The following is a 25699-nucleotide window of genomic DNA, read 5'->3' on the forward strand; positions in this document are numbered from 1 at the left end:
CATGGAGTCCACTAATGGAGCAAAGTGACAAATTATGGAATCACAGATCATTTCATGACACAAAAGGAGGCCATTTACTCTGTTGTGTTGATGCTGATTGAAAAAGAGCCCTCCTGGCTAATCATATCTACAGCAGCAGGATAGTAGCGTAACTGGTTTTGGTTCTTCAAGTACATCCAAGTACTGATTAAATCCGAGGAGGGTTTCTGCCTATGCCACTGTTTCAGGCAATATGTTTCAAACCCCTATCACCCTCTGAGTGAATACAGTTTTCCTCCTCTCCCCTCCAATCCTTCTACCAATGACTTTAAATCTCTGCATCCTGGTTTTGATCCCTCTGCTAAAGGAAATATGTCCTTTTTGTTTTATCGAAACCCCTCCTAATTTTGTATATTTTAGTCTACCCTCAAGCTTTCTGTTCTAAAGAAAACAGCCCTAGCTTTCATATTTTATTTTATATTCAGTCTTGCCTGATTGTGACACTTCTGCTGTCCTAGATTTTGTACATCTCCTGTGCACCCTCTTTAGATCAGTCACATCCATCCTCTGATGTAATGACAGTACTCAAGTTGTGGTCTAACAAGTTTTATATACACTTATAGCATAACCTTTTTTAGCTTCAGTTATTAAAGAAAACACCTGTATACCTTCAACTATCCATCTGACCTACCCTTAAGGATCTGTGCATATACACTCCCAAGCCCCTCTTCCTCCGCATCATACAGCATTCTCCCGTTTGTATATTTGTTTTCCTTTGTCATGTTGCACCTCTAAATGTATTACCTCAGGATTAAATTTCATTAGACGATTTTCTGCCCAATTGATCAGACCATCTATTATCTTCTCACAGTCTAAAGTTTTCCTCCGCAGCTCCTCATATTCCAGCATCTGTCATTATGCACCATGCACATACTAGAAAGATGTGGGATGGTGTTGGTTGGATGCCCATGAGTAATTGGTCACAGCAGAGCCTTTAAGAAGGGGCTGACATTACAAGCAGCTGATTTAGAAAAGGGTTTTGGAGCAACAACATCACATGGGGGTTAGACAATAGCAAATACAGACGCAGCTCTGACAGACACATTATGTACAAATTGAGAAGGAGCTACTTGTGGTGATCTTCTGATAGGAGAAGTTTACTTGTATATATGGGAGAACTATAAGCCATAAGCTCATTCCTGTTAAACCCATCCTCCATAAGACACTAAAGAGATTCCAGAGAATGCTTGTGAAGATGCAGATAGACAACATAAAGCTTCAGTACTGTCCAGGAATTGGAATGCATGTACTTGACACATATAAATAAGCCTATCTCAAGGACACAAGATGCTGAAGATTCTAAGCTAAAGGTGATCAATGCAGTGAGACCTATTCCATTCTCTTAGTTATTGATGCAGGTGAATGATGAGAAGACAACAGTGCAGCAGCTGAAGCAAGTGGTTCAGAAAGGATGGGAAGAGCCACAGTGTGAGACTGAACCTGTTCTCAGATAATATTTCCATGTGAGAGATTGATTATGATTTGATTCTTCCAAAGTTGTGAAGGAATTACATGATAAAACACATTAATTTGTCATGTGTGTGTAAATGGTTACCTCTGCAGAGCAGTGCAAATTATCTATTGGCCAGGAATGAGACAGGCGATAAGGGAACGTGTTCAGATTTTTAGAAAAATATCATCCAAAGGAAATGATTCACTTCATTATCCCAGCAGAACCTGAGCAGGTGTTGGACCATATCTTTTACGCATGGGAAAATGCATTTAATCAAATTCTTGGAGACAGATGTATGAGAGAACACTTGTCTATTGACAATTAGTTGCAAGCCCAAGGGATTGTTTTCCAGATAAGCATCCCTGATGTGCTGATCACAGGTAATGGGCCTCAGTTCAGAACAGACAATGTGGTGAGATTTTCAAAGGACTGGTGATTTGATCACCAGAATGTACTGGTAAAGTATAGAATGCTGTGAAGTTGGTTAAGAAACTACTGAAGGAGGCAAAATCATCACAATCACGGTCTTTCTTGAGCAACATAGCCTTCCTTAACACCCCACAATCAAGGGACGATGAGCAGTCCTATGCTTAGACATATATGAGTAGGTGAACTAGAGTTGTACTCTCAACAACACATGCTATAGGGAGCAAGTCTGACAACACCTCTGTCTCTTAAAAATGTTTAACATTGCAATTTACAAGATGGACATTTAGAATCCCTTCTACAAAAAGGTTTATTAAGGTGTACTATATCTTGTATAAATACTATCATTACTCTTACCATGATTACAAGTTGCTATTCTACTTTCAAATCATTTTAATTATTCTACTTTAGGGTCCCCAACTTAGTTGCCACATTCAGGCATTTCTCAGATAGTCAGTCTGGGCCAAGCCTACTTTCTCAAGTCAACTGTTTAGATTAACGACAACTTCAACTGCAGTGCCAGTGTTTGTGCCTTCTGTTTTTTCACTGCTGCAGACCAGTGGTCAGATGCATGATCAGTTCCTGATTGGCTGTCCAGGCCTTGCTCACTCCCCTTACATATTGATTACTGGATATACTATCTGTACTATGTTTTTCATGTTATCTCGTTATATGGACCAAGGCTGTTAGTTTCTGTGAAAAGTTTTGACTTTGATATATTAGTGGGGCCAGATTTATCAGTATCGCTTTCCTTGTGTAAACTGTCTTTCAAGTGGATCCCACAATGTTAATGAGCTGTGGTTTTTACCTTGATCAGTTTTATTCTTTTTAACCATTTGGAGTATGGAAGGGTAATTCCACAGGTGCTAGCACCAGAAGTGCAAAAGGGTGTAGAAGGACAGTTGCCAAATGGTTAAATGACAATAGGCACACTACTATCACAGATACCAAAGACCTACCACTACTGTGAATTGGAGAAAACAGTGAAGGTGAAGCCAGCACCAACTGTGGTGACTCAGTATGTATCATACCCCAGATCAAAGTCATGATGAAGGAGGGAATCCCATTATCAGAAAACTACCACAGGGGAAACCTACCAAGTGTTTAGTTTGATTGCAATAGACTTGGAGCCGGATGCATCCCAGATTTTGCAAGGTGAGAATGCCATGGTTCAACAGCAAGCACTTGGAGAATTACAATCAGTTAAGACCGATTTGGAAAGGGTATTCTGTCACCCCAAGAATCTTGAGGACCTTGTGCTCAAGCACAGCATGTAGAGACGGTTTTGTTTCATATTTTTCTACCTTTCATTTTTAAAGAAGGGATATAACTTGTGTACATTGGTCTGTAAGCAATGATTATTCCTTTAATGCTGCCATCCCTTAAGAGATTGTTTCAATGAACTAACTGCTGGCTTGTTTTGAAACAAGATTTGGGGTTTGGAAATTTGCAGTACAAGACTGTTTGAAAGAAAGCAACTGTAAGGACTCTGACCTAACCAGCTGTTTCATAAATGAAGAATAATTTAAAATGACAATTACTTCTAATATCACAGGGAATGTATTCGGGAGATACTAAGACTAGTAAGTCTTCCCAATAAACATGATAAGGCAATTGTGGGATAGTTCGCATCTTATCAGTGAGTCCAGGTACCGAGCTGCACTCAGCAAGTTGCAGACTAACAATGCCCTGGGTACTTTTAAAACTTAACATACTTTGTTTTTGAATAACCTACTTGCTAAGCAAACAGAAGTAATGAAAATCCTTTTGACCCTTCACTAAAGAAATAATTCTATGCACTTCTATGGTGAATGCAGACATGTTTAAGAACAATTAAGGAGATAGGAATATCTCAATGCACAGAGGGTTTTAATTTTTCTTCATTGGAAGTGCTTGATAAATTCAAATTCTGGAATAATATGTAAAAGTTTTGACAGATTGAGAAACAGAAACCAGGATGGATTTTAAGAGGATAAGCATCAATTTCAAGTTGGCACTGCCATCTCCTTTGAACAGGCTGAACATAATAGTGAATCATTTTCTACATATTTCATCAGGCTGTTGATGTTCTTAAATAAGATTATCAATATTTCCTTGCTGACAAGTTAGTTATAAAACATAATCAATTTATAAAATACTCTAACATGCCTTTCTTTTAGCCTAAATAGGATTTCATGTAATCTTATAATTAATAAATGTCAGCTACAGATCTTTTCACAGCCATCTCACTTCTGGCTCAAAAGCTGATCTGGAGGTTTATGCACAAAACTCTGGGCTGAAGACTTCTGTGTAATACTGAAGGAGTGTGCATTGACAGAGGTGCAATTTCAAGGATGAGCACCTTTCTACTCTTCGTCAAAAGACGTAATAGAGTATGTGATACTACAGGTCCTCCCCAGTTACAAATGCCCGACTCGTAGGCACCCTGTGAGTGAGGCCATTTGGCGGCTGCTCTTTCCACAGCTGCTTACTCTCCCATCACAGCCATTCCTGTGATTCTCTCCGATGCACTGTTTTTGTTCATTTCTGACTTACGGACAGTTTGGGTCATGAACAGTTCTCAGGAACGGAGCCCTAGTTGTAACCTGGGGCCTGTCTGTACTTTGAATAGCAGTGGAATTATCTCTGGTGTCTTGTCTAATATCTTTCCCTCACTGAACTTAACATAAACTGATTATCAGCACTTTATCATCGGAGGAAGCTTATTTTGTGCTCCTGTATTTCCTATGTTGCAATAGTGACATTTCTTCAAAAGTGTTTTCACTTGCTTAGCTAGTAAAAGTAATAAAAATCCTTTGTAAACATTTCGTCCAAAAATAACTAGTTTTGGATTTAATGTTTTCTGGTCAGTGTGGGCACATTTATGAGCTATTTAAGAGATAAAATTAATGAAAGACAATATACAAAGACACTTCTTTTTCTTATAGTGGAGTTTGGCACAGAAGAATTGGCAAAAGCTCAGTGTTTGCATGGTTCATTAAACAAAATGGAGACATCTTCTCAAATGTCACTGTACACCATTGCATTGTTTGTTGTTTTGAATAACTCCCTTTTTGGATATTATTATCAGCTGAACTCTTTCCTGCACACCCACCCCCCCACCATCCCATTTCCAAAATGGCTCCAGTGGCACAAATTTATTTACATCATGCTTTGAAAAATTGTAGACAATGCTATAGAAGGAATGAACTGTTATTCAGATTTTTAGTTTATGTTCAGTCTGGGATTTTTTTTTCGGTTTTTATTAGTGTTAGGCAAAATTGGTTGACTTGCAATTACATGTCTAGCCTTGTACAGTCTGTAGTTGTACTACATCAATTTAACAACCAAGTCATGCACTGATGTGATATATCCAGCCGTTCATTCTTCCAGCTACACAGTTTTTCTATTATTTGCAATCAACAAATGACTGATTTTAGGGGAATAGTACAGGACTAATGCTACTTGTTAGCCAAGCTGTAAATCTGCAACTTTTAAAGAGGTAGAGGATTTTGTCATTCTTTCTGGAGCTTTATTCAAACATAGACTGGAGTTGTAATGAGCTGTTTTGCAATCTGCCAGAAAACAGGTTTAGCACTGAAAGTGATCCCATCCGTCTCAAGGTTTTGATGGTTTACTTTTGCTAAAGTTGTTAGCTGCTTGGTTAATTTCTAGAGACTCCTCACAAAATTTATGCTGGATGTCACAAACACTGGAGCAAAGCTCTTTAGACTGAGCAGTTGAGGCAAAGTATTGATTTTTCTTTCATATAATCACAGCTCCTCTATTTTTTTTCATGACCATCCTGCTACAAACCAATGCATCAAAGGCAAAAGAGATTGGTCAGTAGTCTGTACTTGCAATTGAATGGAAAATTTAAATTTAAAATGTTCTGTTTTATTTCAGATTTTAAGCATCTGTAGTTTCTCAGTCAGTATGTGCAGTTTGAAAATAACTTTTAAGTATTCTGAAAGCAAAATGTAAAGACTGCATGATTGCCATTTGCTGTCAGCATTGAGCTTTATCAGTGTAATTATAAAAAAATTTTTTTCCAAGTAGGCCTTTTTTTTTATCAGTTAAAACTAAAACAAAATCAAATCTTGATTATAATGCTATTCCATGTTGATATAAATCCATACTATTAGGAAGGATGTGGAGTTGCTGGAGAGGGTAAATCAGGGTTTACGGGGATGATTCCAGGGGTTGGAATGTTATGATCATTAAAATTGTGGGCAATTTAACATGGTAGATATAAAGAAGCTTTTTCCACTTGTGAGAGAGAGCAGAATTAGGGAATATAAATATAAAATGGTCATTAATAAATCCAATTGGGATTTTGGGAATAGCTTTTCTACCCAGAAAATGGTCAGACATATGAGCTTGTTACAAGAAGGAACAGCTGAGTTGAATAACTGAAATACATTTATGGAGAAGCTAATTAAGTATATGACAGAGATAGGAATAGATGATTAGCTGATAAGCGAAGATGAAAATTTGTGGAAAATAACCAATGGTATGGCCCAATCCTGTGTTGCATAATCTGTGTAATTTTTTTGTATCATGGGGGGGGGGGGGGGAGATGTGGGAAGATCATATCTTGTGCAGAACACAGTATTAAATCTTACAAAAACATGCATCTGCTTTTCTTTATTTAACTTCAGATACAGCTATTAATATTAATGATTGTATATGACTTCATCTTCCCTTGTTTGATAAGACAAATGTTGAACTGAATTAGGTTTGTTAGTATATTTGGGAAGGTTTTATTGCAGATCAATAGTTCATGTTTTTGCATTTCATTTAAAGTATTTTCCTTGGTTTTTCTTCCTCCTGTCCCCCACCTTTATATCCAGGATACTTATGCATACATTTGGAAAAAGATGAATTACTGGGAACTACTCTTATTATCACCTGGATCCCAAATACCCGTATCCAACGACAAGATGAAGAGGCTTTAAGGTACATCACCCCTGAAAGTTCTCCAGTACGAAAAATACACCGTAGGAGATGTCGACATGCACGTGCAAGTGTTGTGCACCAACCTCCGAACAATATAGCACAAAAACAAGTTTTGACTTCACCAGAGGATGATGAGTTAATAACCATATCACAGAGCGTGACTAATTCCATGTATGTCGGTTCACCAGAGGCGCAGCAGAATGAATCCCAGCATTCCCTCAGTTTGCATATCACTCATGGAGCATTGCTGAAAGCTCACAATGATTCGGAAAATACTTCAGAAATTGCTTCATCATTAATCTGCTCCAATGACCAAAAAGATCTTGACGTTCCAACAGAGTATCATGATGAGGCTAATAATAAAATGGAACAAGAACAACATGAGGCAACATATGATTTAACTACCGATGATGTCAGCAGAGATAGTATGGTTGGGTCGGATTCTGATTCTTTCTCCTCTCCATTATGTCTCTCTCCAATTGGTGACCCAATGGCAGAAAGTAGCAGATCTGTGTTTCTTGATGCTGAAAGCAGGTACTGTCACCAGGAATATCAGTAATATTATTGTTACAGTGTTAAATATTTTATTCAGCATTTTGTCTCAAGAAATAATATCAAAAACATCATTCTTGTTGCTAAAAAACTAAGCATACTTTTGGTCTATCTGATGGATGGCACGTGGGTGAATTGGGGCACAGCATCATACATAATAAGTAAAAAGGATTATATAAAGTGGCATAACAGTGTTATTTCTGAAAGACATGATCTGATGGTTCAAACATTGCCTTAGCTGAAGATTAAGGAGGAGTAGCAAGCTTGGGAAAAAAACAGGAAATTGTAGGGTTGGGTCATTAGATTGAGGTTTACAAGCAGAAGGAATGTGAAGAAAATGGTTGCTCACATCTGTGCTTTTGACTGAAAACATTTTGCTGGAAACCAGCTATCCTTGGCTGCCTCCCATTTCTTACCTACCTGCTGCCCCTCCATGACAGTTTCAAATTCCACATGTTTGCTGAAACTACTTGGCACTATCTTGACTAAACCTTTTAGTCCCTTTAATGCTACAGTGTTGTGACACTGATTTTCCCATATCCAGTCTTGGAAGAGATATAATTTAAGGGTATCACAGTTGATGGACTGGGAGAATCATAGAACATGGGGATATTATAGGAATGGGAGGAAATGGGAATTAGACAGCAAAGTGGACAAGGCAAAGGATCATCAAAGGATCTTAGCTGAATGCCAAGGAAGGCTTTAGGGGCCATATGGTCAATTATTTTTAGAATATAAGAAATAAAAGCAGGAGTGGGCCTTTCAGCTCCTCAGGCTTACTCCACCATTTAATGAGATCATGACTGATAGTTCACTTCAACACCACCTTCCATCGCTAACCAAAATTCCCTTAATTCCCTTAACATCTAAAATCTATTGATTTTTGTCTTAAGTATACTTGGCAAGTGATCTGTTTCTTATATTCTTAAAATTTCCTTAAGTTAAACATTAGCAGAACTGAGGTCAATATATTTCCAAACCACCACATATTCCATTCCCCAGCCTCTATGTGTGTTGTTGGCTCAAGGTAAACCAGATTATACATAGCTTCAACAATCAACTTGGTCCTGAGCTGAGTTTGGAGTCCCATTTCTATTCTGTTACCAAGTCCATTTATAGGCTCCACTTCATAACCTGTTTCTGCCCTGCTCAATCCTTCTATAGCAGGAACTCTTATCCATTCTTTGTAAATTCCTTTTTGTGTATTCTTGTGCTCCCCTTACCAGTCCACAATATCTCAATCCATATAAACTTGACCCTGTCATAAACTTTGCAGTTAGCATGCTGTTAGTTAGGAAACCATGTATACCCATAGTACCTGTTCTCAGACTTGCTTTGGTTCCCAGATCTCTCCATGGCTTTGCACTGTCCTATTTCAGTAATTCATCCTCCCCTACAGCTTTTTACTAACCCTATGCTCCTGAACTCTGCCATCTCTTACCTTACACACTCTTTTAACTTCACCAAGGACAACAGTGCCTTTAGAGGCCTAAACTTGGGAATTCCTCACATAGGTTGCTCCACTTTTCTCTGTACCTTTTTAAATTGCTCCCCTAAAATTACTTTTTTGACTGAACTTTCAGTTCCAAAGCTGGCATGTTGCCAAATTTTCCTTGGGATAATCCTGCAGCAAACTTTGGGATATTCTGTTATGTGAGGCTATGCGAGTGCCTCTCGTTATTGTTGTTGTTACTGAGTGAAAATGTTACATATGGCTGATGCCATCTTTGGGATGATTTCCTTAAGGCCATGTGTTTTATGAAGTCTGGAACTGACTGCATGTAACAGTTAGCAACAGAGTCGTAGGCTGAATTTTGAAAGTCAAAATCTGTCATTGACGATATTAGTTCCAAATTGTTTGTGACACAAAAGAGCTGTTAAAACATGTGAAAATGGTTGAGAATCCAAAACAAAACTGTAAATAAAACTCTTAAGTATGTGTTTGTTATTGCATTAACAAATGAGGATCATCTTTAATCAACCACAAAATACTGAAATTCTAAATATTGTGTTCAGAATAAGATCCCATATCCTGAACACCCACATCAGAGGAAAGTGTGGTGATCCATTTTCAAATAAGTTCATTTTCTACTAATTAAAGCTTCATCACATTACTGATCCTGAATAACCAAGCTATATCAAATGTTTGAATATCTGACTGGTTTTAATGAGGAATTTGTCTGTCAGGTGGTACGAAAACTATTTCATCACTTCACCCTATGATTGGTTGACATAGAAGATAAACAAAGGTATTTCTTAAGAAATAGGAAGGAAAATATGATTAGAGACATTGTTCATTATGCCGTGAAATTTTGTATGATGCTTCAGAATAATTAACAGAGTAAAAGTATTTTAAAATGTGAGACAGCAAGGAAAATTACTATTATACAAACAGCAACTTGTGTAGCTGCCAGTGAAGAGGTGATTAAATTCTGGGGTTATGAAAGGGCCAGAGCTGGATGATTTTAGACATGAGTGTTATAAGATTGCATGAGTTAACGGAAATTGGTAGATTTGAAAACAATGATGAGAATTTTAAAATCAAGTCTTAATGGAAAGCCATTGCATTTCAGCAAGCTCAGGTTGCTTCACATCAGGAGTTGGCAGCAGGATTTTGGATGTCTTTAAGTTTATGGAGGATAGAAAGACTGTCCAGGAGTGAAGTTGAAAGGTCAAAGAAAGTCAACAGACAAAATGGAGTTTTTTTCATTGGAGCAGGTCAGCTGAGTCAGGAGCAGAGGTGAAGATAGATTGTCTTGGTGTTGGCTTGAATTGGATGTCCAAAGCTCACCTCAATGTCAAGTATGATTCCAAAGTTGCAAATAGTTTGATCCAGTTTTGAACAAATGCCATGCAGAACATTGGAGTTGTTGGCTAGTAGCACATTGGGTGTAGAGATCAAGAGCAATGTCTTTGGTCTTCCCAATATTTGGAGAAAATAGTTGCTTGTTTAGAAAGCTTGTCAGATAAGACAACAAGTTGGAGACAGTATTGACTTAAGGGAGATGGTATCTTATGATGTCATTTGCATCCATCTGAAAACTGGTGCTGTATTTTCAAGTGATGTTACAGAGGGTACCCTGCCTATGAGAAATTGGAGTAGACCGGGGATACCATTGGAAATACTGTAGGATTAGGAAGACAAGTCATTTCAGTCATTGCTAGATTAGAATGGAATCAGCCAGATGTGATTCTAACCAGCTGAATGATGGTGAAGGGGAATTGAAGAAGGTTGGTGTGGCCAACCTTGTCACAGGTTTCAGCCAAGTTGAAAAGGATGAGGAAAAAAAAAGCCTCTCCACAACAGTGGAAATGTGTAATTGCTGAACAAATGTTCCATAATCATCAAAGAAAGCAGTTTGAGGAGAAAGTATTGGCATGATAATGGTACATCAGTTTCATCACAGCTGAGGTGTGAATATTGTTTGTTGGTTTACCAAACTTAGCTTTCGTGGATAGCTGCATGTCACGTTAACACAGAATCACTTCTTTTGTATCTAGGCTCTGTTTTAAGCAGCAGATCTGACGACTCAAAACTGGGCATCCGTGAGATGCTGTGACCCATCAGCAGCAGCAGAAATATATATCACCACAATCTGTAACTTCATGGCCTGACATCATTAACTCTACCATTACCATCAAGCAGGAGTTCAAACGTGTTCAACGTGGAGTGCAGATGGGCATGTCAGGAACAGCATCAGCTTTATTAGTGCCAACCTGGTGAAACTCTAATACAGAATGACTTGTGTGCTAGATAGCAACAGACGAATGAGTGATTTCACAACCCACAGATAAGATCAAAGCTCCACAGTACTGCCACACTTAGATGAATGGTGGTGTATAGTTAAATGGCTAATGGGAAGAGGAGGGTCCAAGAACCTCCCCATCCTCAGTGATGACAGCATGTGAGTGCTAAAAATGAAGTTGAAGCAGTCACAACCATGTTGGGCCAGAAGTGACAAGTGGATGATCCCACTGTTACAGAAGCCAGTTTTTGGCCAGTTTGATCTGTTGCATGTGATATCAAGAAACGACTGAGAGTATTTGAAAATTGCAGAGGGCACAGGACCAGATAGCATCCCAGCTGTAGTACTGAAGACCTGTGTTCCAGAACTAGCTGTGTTTGTAACCAAGCTGTTCCAGTACAGTAACAACATCGGCATTTACCCAACAATGTGAAAAATTGTCCAGGTATGTCTTGTTCACAAAAAGTAGCTAATTTCCTCCCAAGTAATCTTCTCTCAATCATTACCCAAATGATGGATGACCTGCATCTTAATGCCCAGTGTAAGTTTTGCCTGGACCACTTGGCTTCAGAATTCATCACAGCCATGGATAGGGGGGGGGGCGGAGGGGCAACACTTGAATGGGTGAACTGGTGTCACACAAAGGAAGATGGTTTTGGTTACTGTTGGTAATTATCCCAGAATCAGTACATTACTGATGGAATTCTAAAGGGCAATGCCATAGTCCCAACAAGTTTAGCTACTTCATCAATGACCTTCCTCCCTTTACAAGGTCAGAGGTGGGGTTGTTCACTAATCATTGTGCAATGTTCAATTCTATTCGCATCTCTTCAACAAATGAATCAGCCTACCACTGTACACAGCAAGATCCAGAAAGCGTTCAGGCACAGGCTGCCAAATAGCAGGCAACATTCACTCCATAAAGTGTAGTGCCTGGACAACCTCTTTGTCTAATATAGTTCCACAGCTCCAGGGACCCCAGGGTCGATTCTGTGTGAAGTTTGCATATTCTCATGATTTTAGATTTTTTCCTGGTTGCTCTGGTTTTCTCCAATATCTCAAAGATGTGCTGATAGATTAATTGGCAAATGTAAGTTGCCCCTCGGTGCTGTTAATTGACAAAAAAAATCAGAAGGGGAAGTTGGTGAGCATGCAAGGGAGAATAAGTTGCAAAGCTGCAGAGAAACAAAACAAGGGGAACTGGACTGATGGGATTTCTCTGCCTGACCTGACATGGAATCAGTAGGCCAAATGGTCCTGTAATAAGTATGTGATTGCCAACAGATAGTGTTGAATTCCTACCCTTGACATTCAATGGAATCACCATCACCAAGTCATCCACTGTGACAGTCCTGGGTGTCGCTACTTATCAGAAACTCAAATGGACCAGCCACTATTAATAGCTACAAGAGCATATCAGAGGCTGGATACCCTGTGGCAAACAAATTGCCTTCTGATAACGTTGAGTCTTCCCAGCGTCTGCCAGACATAACTCAGGAATGTGAAGGAATATCTACACCTGCCTAGATGAGTGTACCTCCAACAGCACTTAAGAAGCTGACACCAATCAAGACCAAGCAGCCCAATTGATTGGTCTCATCCACTGTAGTGCATATTGATTCTAGGGTGTACTTTCTCAAAATGTTACTCAGCCAGTTACTCATTCAGCACCTAAACCTACAATCTGTACCGCCAAGAAGGGTAAAGGTTTCAGGGGTATGAGAACACTGCCACCTGCATGTTTCCCTTCATGTTTCACGCCATCCTGACTTGGAAGTATACCTCCATTCCTTTATTGTTGCTTGGTCAAACAGGATTGTGAGGGTACCTTTGCCAGAAGGACTGCAGCAGTTCAAGAAGACTGCTTGCTACTGCCACATTGGGCAATTAGGAATGGGCAGTAAATGATAGTAAATGATGGGCAGTAAAATGAATAAATGAAAGATATATTCAAGTTTCTTTTTCCACCAGAAGCTTACAAAGCATATATTTGATTACTTGTCAACAGCATATTTGAAGGTATATTCCCATGGTGTCAAGAGAGATCCACTGAGGAAACTCCTCTGCTGCATGGTTCTACCCCTTCATGAATGAACTATTATGGGTTCTCTCATCACATTTGAAAGAATGATTTGTTAGATGACATGCCTTTGCTATTATTGCATCACCCTAAGGCAGAATGCTAGTGACGAAGTTTTCAGTCTCAAATTGTGACTTTACAATGATAAGCTTGCGTAAAATAGTCTAAGGCACAGTTAAGATCAGTGTACGTCCTTCTGCAAAATTGGTTATATTAATTTAAACAACGAATATGGTTCTGAAAATTGATATAGAGGGAAATACCTTTTTGTCTAGGTGACATAGGCGTTGGTCATATGATTTCCTGATGGTTGACTGTTACTGAACTATAGTTTGAGAATTCTTGTTCTTTCTTTCATCCTTTCCCCCTTTCTCACCTGGACCTAAGTTATCTATTCCAATAAAGACTAGGCACACAGTGTTCCTGAGTGACTGTGCCTTATTCTGTACTTGGCCTGTTAGAGCTCCATGAAAAGAAGCTTTTTGTGTAATGCCCTGTTAATTCCATTCTGTATCTTTCACTCATGACCGGTCAAGATCAGGAACTAGGCATGTGGGATTGTCTATGAGCCAATGTTGCAGTACGATACAGAAAGTCCTGGGTTATGTAAGCTGATTTCTCCGTAAGTCAGAAACATCTGTTTTCTATGGTAACCCATATACTTGCTATGATTCTTTCATTTCACTGAATAATCATCCCTACACTACCCATAATTAAACTAATCGAATATATATGGTATCCAGTCATTAATGAATACCATGAAATATTAAACCACTCATGCTCAATACTGTCATGCATGTTAAGCATTAACTTCTGTGGGTACTCCATTCTCAGTTTACTATTGTACCAGCTTAATGACCACAGTGAGGCCTTGCATGCATAATTGCCAAGTGAGTGGACTAGAACAAGCCCATCCACATCACAGCTGGGGATAAAAAGGTGTTTAAACCGCACCCCAGCTTAACATTTGCTGTAAAACCCTCCCTTGATATTCAGAAATATTAATAAACATTCAAAAACTATTTGTTAAAAAATCAATGAAACAATATTTTGCTTTTTATTTTAATCTACTGCTTATAAACATTTGACTCAACTAACTTTTAAGAAAAAGTATAAATTGCTTAATATTTTTACCTGGTTGGCGGTCATTATCCTCCATTGAAATGAATGGATTCACTGTTCCTGTGTCAGGTCTAGTACTTAGTCCTGGGGAATTGTAACCAGTTTTCAGAAGGTTGCACTTGGGCAACTCTGGTGTTTTTAGATTTGATTTGTGCCAAATGTGATCACTGCACCTTTTCAGATTAGAAATCTAGCTCCCATTAATATAAGGAATTTCATGACAAATCCATGATACTAAAATAGTGGTTTTGAAGACAGTGTAGAAGGTTATGAAAAATTACAGGGGATCTTGATCAGCTAGGTATGTGGGCTGAGGATTGGCAAATGGCTTTCAATCCAGATTAATGTAAGGTATTGCATTTCAGGACATCAAACCAGCGTAGGACTTGTACAGTGAATGGTAGGGCCCTAGGGAGTGTTACAGAACAGAGGGACCTAGGAGTACAAGTGCATAGTTTGCTGAAAGTGCTGTCACAGGTAGATAGGGTGGCGAAGAAGGTGCTGGCCTTGAGTATAGAAGTTCAGAATTATGTTGCAGTTATATAAGGCATTGGTGAGGCCATACTTAGAGTATTGTGTATGGTTTTGGTCACCCATAGAACCATAGAACACTACAGCACAGAAAACAGGCCATTCGGCTTGGCCCTTCTATCTGTGCCGTAACTTTATTCCACTAGTCCTATTGACCTGCACCCAGTCCAGACCTCTCCCATCCATGTATCTATCCAAGTTATTCTTAAAACTTAAGAGTGAGCCTGCATTTACCACGTCAGATGGCAGTTTGTTCCACACTCCCACCACTCTCTGAGTGAAGAAGTTCCCCCTAAACCTTTCCCCTTTCGCCCTAAAGCCATGTCCTCTCATACTTATCTCTCCTAATCTAGGTGGAAAGAGCCTACTCGCATTTACTCTGTCTATACCCCTCATAATTTTGTAAACCTCTATCAAATCTCCCCATTCTTCTACGCTCCAAGGAATAAAGTCCTAACCTGTTCAATCTTTCCCTGTAACTCAACTCCTGAAGACCCAGCAACATTCTAGTGAATCTTCTCTGCACTCTTTCAATCTTACAAATATCCTTCCTATAGTTAGGTGATCAGAACTGCACACAATACTCCAAATTTGGCCTCACCAATGTCTTATACAACCTCGCCATAACATCCCAACTCCTATACTCAATACTTTGATTTATGAATGCCAGGATGCCAAAAGCCGCCTTTACAACCCTGTCTACCTGTGACGCTGTTATAAGAAAGATATTATTAAGCTAGAAAGAGTGCAGAAAAGATTTACAAGGGCTTGTTTGGTCCTGGACTTGTGCCTGGACTTGGGGGCCTGAGTTACAAGGAGAGGTTGCATCGACTAGGACTTTATTCCCTGGAATGTAGGAGATTGAGGGGTGATCTGATAGAGGTATATAAGATCATGAGGGGTATAGACAGGGTGAAAGTACATTTTCCCAGGAAAGGTGTCCTCAAAACAATAGGGCATAAGTTTAAGATCTGAGGTGAGAGATTTAAAAGGGACATCAGGGGCAGTTTCCTCACACAAAGGATGGTGGTATTTGGAATGAGCTGCCAGAAATAGTGGTTGAGGCAGGTACATGAGCAACATTTATAAGCCATCTAGATAAGTACATGGATAGGGGAGATTTAGAGGGCTATGAGCCAAACACGAGCAGATGGGACTAGCTCACTGGGCAGCACAGTTGGCATGGATGAGTTGGGCTGAGGGTCCTGTTTCCATGCTGTATGACTCCAGTGTTAGAACAATCAGGAAATTGCTGATGAAGAACAGACAGTGAGCTCTCAACTGCAGAGTTTGCAAGGGAATTTGCAAGCTCTTTGGCACTTGGGACAGGGAAAAATGCCGCACTGAATTCCCAAAATTTCTCAAAGTTCCAGTCCAATGAGAAAAGCTATGAAGAAGCCCAAATATGTGATTTGCCTCTAGGAATACAACTGCTAGTCTGTACTCTTCATTAATGACTACGTCAAGGTAATGAACTTAACACATGATTTGCACAGTGAGCAATTTCGGCAGTGGTTTTAAAGTGCATTTTCCATTGTCTTTGACTTTTTTTTACTAATTTTTAGGTAACTTTGGAGGTGTTGGGGGGAATGCCCATATTCATTATTCTTCATTTGCTTTGCAGCATCTTTCAATAAACTTGTTAATGATGCAAATTATAGGTTCTTCTACATTGCGAAAATATATTAAGGCCAACTTTTGGTGATGTTCAGACATGAGAGTACTGAAACTTGCTGCATATCTGATTCCCAGCTGGATAACATATTGTGTGAAATGCTTTGGAGTGTGGAGTATGAATTTTGGGTGTAACCTCTAATTCTAAATTCAACATGTAAATTTGGAAGTTTTAATAACAAGAAGCAGTAATTAACATCTCTTCTGGTTGAACATATTTTTTGTTAGAAAAGTTTATTATTGAGTGCTTGTTCCACTGGTTTTTGGAGGTTTTGATCTATTTTAAGCTGCAAACTGTTAATAACTTTGTAAAAGGACTTTCTAAATGAAGCTGCTACACCCATCACTGAAGGAGGTGAACTACTATATTCATCTGAGGAGCAGTGTTAATGGCCTATTAATACTGCACCTATGTATTGTTGAGGTATAATGTCATTCAAGCCAGTTACTCTAATAATCGCGTCTTCTTACTTTCCTAGTTTAGTTTGTTTTTTAATCATGTTTGACCATGATAAGAATAGCTGTTGAAACTATTAATTTTAATTAAAATAGCAGTAAATAGATTACTGATAGCAAATTTAACTATTACTTAAAATCCTTTGCATAAACTAATTTGGTAACATTAATAGTAAATTTACTATCGTTATTTTGCCTGTTTTTGTTTCCCAACTAAACACTCTGCAGTTTTTCTTCAGAAAATATTCTTTAATAATCACTTTCTTTCCCCTTTTTCCTCATTATACAGAGAGATGTGCGAAGAACATATGGCTCATTTGGCGAGCTCCATCTCAGACCACTCCTCTGATGCAGAGTACACTTTGCAGTTTTCTGAGAATTGCACACAACCGCATAGCACAAAATGGGAAGAGCAGCAGAAGGTGTTGGCACTTGAGCAACTCTATGGTGTTTTTAGAGTTGATTTGAGCCAAATGCGATCACTGCGCCTTTTTTTCAGGTTAGAAATCTAGCTCCCATTAATATAAGGAATTTCTCCATTTATTATTTCTTTCTCTCTTTTTCTCCCATATGAATATTTCATCTATAAAGAGAAGCTCAAAACAGTTTAACCAAAAGATGCTCTCTATAATCCTGTTTGGATTGTTACCTGGAATAACTCCAACATGCTCTGTGGGCCTAATTGGCAGTTCTGATAAGGAAGATACTACTGCCTGTGCTGCATGAAGGTGTGGTAAAGCCTGCATTTTGAAACCTATTGTAATGTATGTGTTATCATGTCATTAATATATAGTGCTTGCTTAATCCTTCAGCTGTTGAAGTAGTTGTACTGGGAGAATTTCTATGCTTGTTCCTTCATGTTAAATTGATCCAGAACTCATGCTGGCAGTTGATTCTTAGTTCTACTTTTGGACTGGATTAGCTTTTTTTTGTTCGGGTTTATATTTAGAGATACTTCCTTGAGATTAACAATAATGACTTTGAATTTATTTTATTTCTGTTGGATGGGTGTGCTATATATAATTTGTTTTGTTTTTGAAATGGACAACATCAGGAAAAAGAGTATTGTTTACTGAATACCTGAGTATTATCTTTTTCTTGATGGTTTCTTCTGCAATGATTGAATCCAGATTGAATTTGTTACATATTGAATCCAGTGACAGAGCTCTTCGGTCTTCCTTACGGTTGTGACAGACTTTTACAGGGATAACAATAATATAATAATTTAATTATTGTTTAATTTGGATATGTTAATGCCTTTATTTTCTGGACATTAAAGTGCAACATTTGATACAAATGATTGAAATAATTTATCAAGTTCTAATTCTTTCTGATTCCAGATTCATAAATTTCCTCTTTTTCTATGTTTTCTAGAAAGAAGTGACCTTCAGTGAGCCTTTTTTAGCTAATAACAATAATCAAAAGCAGACAAGGCTATTTTTTAAAAAAAATGCGTAACAGATGAATAGAACCATTGTTAAAGTTGTAAAATGTACATTTCAATTTCTGGTCTCTTTCAAGACCCAAAAGAAATACTGAAGTTCATATAATGATCTTCATTCTGTTTACCTGATAACTTCCAGAAGTTACCTGCCATTGAATGTTAAGTTTTGCAGATGTTACTTAGTAGTTCATTGTTACCACGTTGAAGTATTTTGTTGATGTATAAATTAAATTGGACCATGTCCACGAAGGTTGCTACTTTTGTGCCTAATGTATGAACTAAAAAGCAAATAGTTTCGAGTTTGTGATGTTAGTGGAAATGAGCCAACAGGATGCAGCAACTGTTACTAAGGAGGCAGGATGAAGGGTGTCACCCAAACTTGAGTGAGTCACCAGCAATCTTTAGTAGAAATAGTTAGCTCAGTTGGATACGGGTTATTTTCTGTTTATTTTATCTACAATAACCTATTGAAATACCTTTGGGTTGAAAATAATTAGAGTAATTGAAGTATTAATTCTTGTAATTATTTTGTCATTTTTAGGTGGATTTAAATAAACTATTTAACCAAGAAAATGGAGATTGCAATATTTAAAAGTATATAATAATATTGATGTGAATTTGACAATTGGGTGATTTGGAAAAGGTTACTTTATGCAATTTTGATGTATTAAATGCCAGCCTGAGGAAATGTCAACTCTGGCTTTGAAGGAAAGCATTGATGTTTTTTTTTAAATTGCTTTCTTCCTTTATTCTTGTTTTGCTTACTTTGCATACCCCTTGTGACACTGGAATGCATTAACATCTGATTATAATTGTCTTTCTGCTGATGCATAAGATGATAAGAATATGAAAGTGGCCGCCTGATAACACCACAGTTCTATGGGATTACTGTCATGCTGTTTTATGAATTAATGCCATTCAGCACTGAATGTTCTTTGCAGTTTTAAAAATGTACAAGTTCTGTATTTCCACATCAGTAAATAGTTTATTTTATCTTTTCTGACCATGAGTGCTAAAAATAGTCTTCTATTCCCCAAAGAATTTGCAGGAGTCCCAGTTATCTTGCAGCTTCAGCATTATGTTATTAGATGATGTAGGTTTGCTGCTTCATGTTAAATTCATACTTTTGGTTCGTTGTAATCGCAAGTGGTGCCGCTTTCACACTCTATTTTGGAAAATGGAAAAAGAATGCATTTAAAATACAGCCTTTCTATAGGAGAATTAGAAATCATGGTCAAATGGAAAATGGATAAATGTCAACCAGATACTTAAATCTAAATATAACACATAATTATTCATTTGATATAGTTGCCATTTCAGTCTTATGAGGACTAAAAACTGCAAAGAAAGTAGCTTCCTGAGATTTTTGTCACAACACAATACAAAACTTACATCTATGTATGTTCATGAACCTGAAAGATCATTCTTCATATAAAGAGATGTATTTAACTAAAAAGTATGCAATGCGACATTTCAAATATTTCAAAGTCTCTGCAAGTATCATCAGCACTTTACTTTAAATGTTCAGTAAATTGTAGGAAGATTCATTTAAATGCTTTTCCATTTTAAAATAGAAGTCTGGATTGTAACTGCCTCTGTAATTGCCTCTAGAGTGCAAAATTCATTTCTTCAAGTACATCATTAGTGTACTTGGTTCCATGTGACCATGTTATAAAGAAAGTAAAGATTACATAGCGCACTTCTCAATCAATAAACACTTTCACTGCTCTGTTCACTTAGTAGTTGGTACTTGAGAGTAGTTACCTATCTGAATAGGAGTAATGAAAGGAAAGGTTAGATTTCCTCTCAAGTATAGCAAGTATCTGAATAACGAGACACTTTTAATGGATTGCAAAAACATTTGCCTGTTTAAAAAAAGTGTTTATTGAATAGTTTAGCATTTTACTAGCTACTTATATTCCATTTGACAAAGACTGCATGTCAAACATTCTCCCCCCCCCACTCCCATTCGAGCTTTTTTATATTACGTGTGATTGTTGAAATTATCTGAATTTCTCATGTATGTCATTGTAATGATATTGCCGATTTGATCCATACCTTTCCACATTTAAATTTCTTCTGTTGTTTGTGTGAAGTATAATATTGAATATCATGCACAAATGGTACATTTAAAAGCAGAAATACCTGGAAACATTGGGTCTGTTGGCATCTATAGATAGCACTCCTATGGAGGTTTATAAGCCCAAATGTTCGTGATCTGCTTTCTCCACAAATGTTCATTGTTATGCTGCATGTTTCCAGGTTGTTATATTTTCCTATAATTGCAGAATTTTGCTTTATATCAAATAATGTATTCTGCCAGTAGGACATCAAGTTATCCAGCATAGAATTATACATGAAAAAATTATTTTGATCTTAATGGACCTAAAGGCAATTCACCCCATCAACTTGACTCTAAATTGTGAAGTCTGACTGTTTTTGCCTCCACATCGGATTTTGGCATCTCAGTCCATTCTTATTGAATACAAATTATCACCCCTTAACTTCAGAATAAATGCACACACACATGACTGTAAAAAAAAACACTGAAGGGAAATCTGATAGAGGGAGGTACAGAAACAATGTAATATTATGTATCTCAAATGTATTTTTCCTAGTGATGAAGCATGCACATGTGGACAACTTGTCATAGCGAGCCGGGAAAGTCAGTACAAGATTTTCCACTTCCATCATGGTGGACTTGATAAACTCAGTGAAGTTTTTCAACAGTGGAAATACTGCACTGAGACTCATCAAAAGGACCAGGTTTGTATTAAATACAGCAGGCTGAGCCTAGGACCAGGCAATCTGAGGTACTTCTAATACTTTTTGTCTGATTCACAAAGCTATTTACATATCTCACTGTAATTTAAAAGCCTGGAAACAGATTCTGAATTAATTGTATTGCACATATGGAGATTACCATAATGCTTTCATAGTCAAGGGGATATTTTGCTATGGGAAAAAATGCTTTTGAAGTTGCAAGATAGGTGTTTTTTTTTCTTCTGTCTTAAATGTTCTCTTAATCTTTTAGAAATATTAGGAAGTTGGTTTATTAAGCTGGATTGCAATACATTTTGAGATGCATGAGCATTTGGAAAAATCAATTAGCAGTTTCTTCGCAGCCAGCTTTTACACAAATTGGTAACAGACCATCATCAGTCAGCACATCTCAGGCAGTAACTGTTTTCAGAGCAGTCTGGTCTATGCACAGTGACCCATGTGAATAGATTATGGTTGAAAAGGGTTCTGGCTTGCAAGAACTGTACAGTGGGGATATTGTTGACATTAAGATTCTTCCAAGCTGGAATCCCCAACCCCATCCATTGTCTGTTTTGGAACTGAAATGTGAAGATGTAAATTAAGTGCATTTATATTAGAGATAATTGCTGAAGTCTCCTCTTCTACAGACCATTCTAGAGACTCAGATGTAGGTAATTAGATATGTCTACTGACTTTTCCATTTACACCACAACAGAGATGATTACAAAGTTGCCAATTATTGCTGGAAATGCTCAGCCAGTCAGATAGCATCCACAGAGGGAGGTCGATAACCTTTGATCTGAACTTGGGGAAGTTAGAAATCTAGTATGCAGGAAATGGCATGTGAACAGGCAGGGAATGGGGGGATGCGGACTTTGTGTTGGCAGATGGGATTAGTTTCGATTGGCATCCTGCGTGGCAGAGACACTATGGGCTGAAGAACCTGTTTGTGTGGTGTACTGTTCTGTGTTCTAAATTTGGGGATTATTTTTAGTTTATATTGTTATTAAAGCCCTGTGCAGAATGCTATACTTATCACAAGAAAGGCTACCACTTTTCACAAACTATTTTTTGATTACAACATTTCATTTAACTTGGCTCATTTTAAGAAGGAAGATCTCCAAGGAGACAATTCTTTTCAGCATGAGTAGCAGCAGCAATGATCGATGCACTGGACAGATCATTATTTAAAACTCTGGGCATCTTGAAAACACTGACTTAATTTCCAAGATATTGTGTCCCCTTTTCCACATTTTTCATAATTTGGAGAAATCTAGTTATAGTGGAGGAGGACCACCCACTGGCAAGGGAGAAGCAAGAAAGAATTAATTTACTGGATGTTATTTTGGCAGAAATAAGAGAGATGCATAGTCTTTTTGTAGAGGAAACCTCTGATTATTACTGAATGACAATAAAACCTGAATAACAATGTTGGGCCTCATGTCTCCCATGTCTATCTTAAATGCTCTTCCTGTTTCCTCTTGCCTGAACTAACTTCATCCATTGGACAAATTGGTGCTCATTTCTGATTTGGGAGGCTCCATTATGTTAACATCTTTAATGCTCTCAGAATATCCACGGGTCTGCAAGATGGCAATGGAATGCCTGAATTCTAATTAATTTTTTTTCAGCACGGTTGGAATCCTACACCTCTGTATCATTAGTATAAGTAACCACAAGAGAGATTGCAACTGTATTTAGGATCTGTTACTGTGGGCTTAGCTGCAGTAAGTCTTGAATAGCTCACACCACAGCTCACACACAGGCTCTAGTTTCCTGCACAGATGACGTCAGACTGCACAGAATGCTTTGCAGCCCAAATTACTACTGTTGGTTAACGTTTGGATAGTGTTCTTTCATACCCAGGCTCTGTGAAGTCCTTGTTTCTGGCATTTGTGTAAATAAAAACAGAAAATGTTGGAAATGCTCAGCAGGTTAAGGCATATCTAGTGTAAAAAGAAAGTATTATAGATTTAGGCCAATGACTTTTCTTCAGAACTGATAAAAGTAATAAATGTAACTAAGTGTTGCAGAAGGAGGGAAATGGAGCAAGGGAAGGAAAGATCTGATGGAAGACAGGGGAGATTACCTGGCAAAAGGATAATGGTGCTAGGAAAAAGAGAATGGCAATGAGACGGGTAAAGAAACTCAAGTTCTAAATTATTAAGGAGGGATAAATGGGCACAAAAGAGTCATTATTAACTGTTGTCACTTAATCAGTTATTACTTAGAAATTGTTGAACTTGATGTTTACAAGCTGATTTACTTGAAAGATGAGTTCCTTTTTGCCCAAGCTCACATTGTAATAGTCTAGGTGACAGAAGACAGAAAGGTGGAGGTGAGATGGTGAATTGAAGTAACGGGTCACTAGAAAAATAGGGATACATTTGTAGACTGAAGGGGATGTTAAGCAACGTGATCACTCAATCTGTGCTTAGTCTCCCCCATAGGTTTTCAAGGTCACTGCTGACTCTAAAGCGTATCTTGACAATATTTCCTCCCACCCTCTTGTGAGGAGGATTATCCATTTTCCTAGGTTTCCTTTGTCATCTGTTCTGATCAGGTCTTTTTTTTTAATCAGTGCCCCTCATTTGAGGATTTTCTTCCATTATGGTTTATTTTGAAGCAATTCAGACATGCATGTAAATCTCTGAAGGTGTTCGAAAGTTACAGCATCATTTGTATGTCTGCCTCAGTTAAACAGGACATTTCAGAGGAAATGGTTTTGGCATATTTTGCTTGTTTAGTTTGGCTAAAATGCTTCGTCTTTCTTCTGGGTTGTTTTCCTGATGCTGCCAAATCTTAGACTCACTTTCACATTTTTGAGAGTATTGGGAAATTAATTTGGCTTTTTTTAGTCCCATTAGGCTCTTCAGTTCGGTTGGTAGGATCCACATTCACTGCACAGGTGACAGAATCAGAAAACTTAGCTTTAGAATTTAACTAGCACTTACAGATTAGTAAAACGGAATAGTCACCACTTCCAGAGAGGGTAGAAGGAAAGATGTTAAAAGAATGAGAAACTTTTCATTGTCCGTATTTGTCACACTTTTATAGGCTGAAATATATTTGTCGTGCTCCCAGCCTGAATACAACACAATAATAGGCTCATATCAGAATAAGGTGGGGCATTTTATAGATACCAGGTCAAGGTATCATGTTATCTTATCTATTCAGTAGTTTTCAAATTTCACAGGAAATCCAGAATGTTTTCTTTAAAGAAAATGGGGTAAACACTGAAGCTAACAAATTCGCCCATTAAATGTCAGTCCATATTGGCTTGTAGAAGGTGTACTTTTACACTGGAATTGATTAAAACAGTTTTTCTTTCCTTCCTTTCTCCACCTCTTTAAGCTGTTCTATCAAACAGCTTTGACAAACTGTGAAACCTCACCAAATGCTGATAACTAAGTTCACATTATTTAAGGCAGAGAGTTAGACTTGGGGCATCTTGGTTAGCTGTCTGATGCTATTGCTCTCTAATTTAATTTGCATTTTGTTAATTGATTTTAGGAGTGCAATCACTGAGTGTTAAAACACGCCATATTAATTTAGTGTTTTGTGAAATCCCTTTGGCCTGAATTATAGCCTGGGCCATCTGTGGCTTTATGGAGACCTATTTAACAGCATTCTGTAAAAGTGTTTCCCTTTTCCATTCCAGTTAAATGTATTAATGTTTGGACATTATGCTTTTTGTTAATCATATATTTATTTCTCATTTGCTAGATCATTTGCCTGCAGAGGCCATGTTTTTTTGTTTGGTTCAAAGTAGCTGAGTGTACTTCAGATTGGCAAGACTTTGCAAATGGTGAATTCTCACCATCTCAGCTGTGCAATTTATAGCTGAGGCCAAGTAGAGCACTGGCATTTACTAGCAGGAAGGAAATGTAGGAATATCACCATACAAGACATTTCCATGCATTTTTTTAAAATTAGTGTGCAAATCAAAACAGTCTGCATCTTTTCAGCATCTTTTATGGTCAATTTACTTGACCACTCTAGATTGCCAATAAGCAGATTACAAGCATGCATCTTAGATGTGGAGTTCCAAGGGTGTAGAAGGAATAAGAGAGTCTGTGTTTTATATCAGTAGCTGTCATGCAACTCAAGTAACTGTGGAATGATCAGAGCATGCATGGGTGCCAACCCTACTGCTTTGTTCTGGAATCCTCAGGAATTAAAGATTAGTCTCCTAGATATTGCTGTGAACAACCCAGGAGAGAAACTATAAGGGAATTAAGTAAAAATTGATATATTTTACTTTGTTGAAAACTTTTATCAGCTGAAAGTTTTGGGGAGAAAAAGGTCAATTGGAGGTGGCTCATCATGTGATGAAGCCACAAGTAGCACATCCAACCAGAGTTCACAACCCATATGTGTTGGTTCCTTGATGGCATATTTCAGATAGTTCATGGTGCATGGCTAAAACTGGAGGGGCAGTGTGCTTTCTTTTAACCTTAATCCTTGTCACCTTG

At 37.9% G+C, this 25699-nt stretch overlaps 1 protein-coding gene across 7 annotated transcripts in view; it reads left to right on the forward strand.

The window, feature by feature from the left end:
* The window catches only part of tbc1d16 (TBC1 domain family, member 16), a 98162-nt gene that overhangs the window by 34399 nt on the left and 38064 nt on the right, over positions 1-25699 (forward strand). For all 7 annotated transcript variants that reach the window (XM_052032925.1, XM_052032927.1, XM_052032924.1 and 4 more), the window contains 3 exons: positions 6751-7390; positions 17307-17516; positions 21080-21227. In XM_052032925.1, coding sequence (XP_051888885.1) covers positions 6751-7390; positions 17307-17516; positions 21080-21227 — 998 coding nt within the window. The remainder of the gene's footprint in view (positions 1-6750; positions 7391-17306; positions 17517-21079; positions 21228-25699) is intronic.

The sequence above is a fragment of the Pristis pectinata genome, chromosome 18 (assembly GCF_009764475.1).
Source record: "Pristis pectinata isolate sPriPec2 chromosome 18, sPriPec2.1.pri, whole genome shotgun sequence".
In the NCBI taxonomy this organism is placed as follows: Eukaryota; Metazoa; Chordata; class Chondrichthyes; order Rhinopristiformes; family Pristidae; genus Pristis; species Pristis pectinata.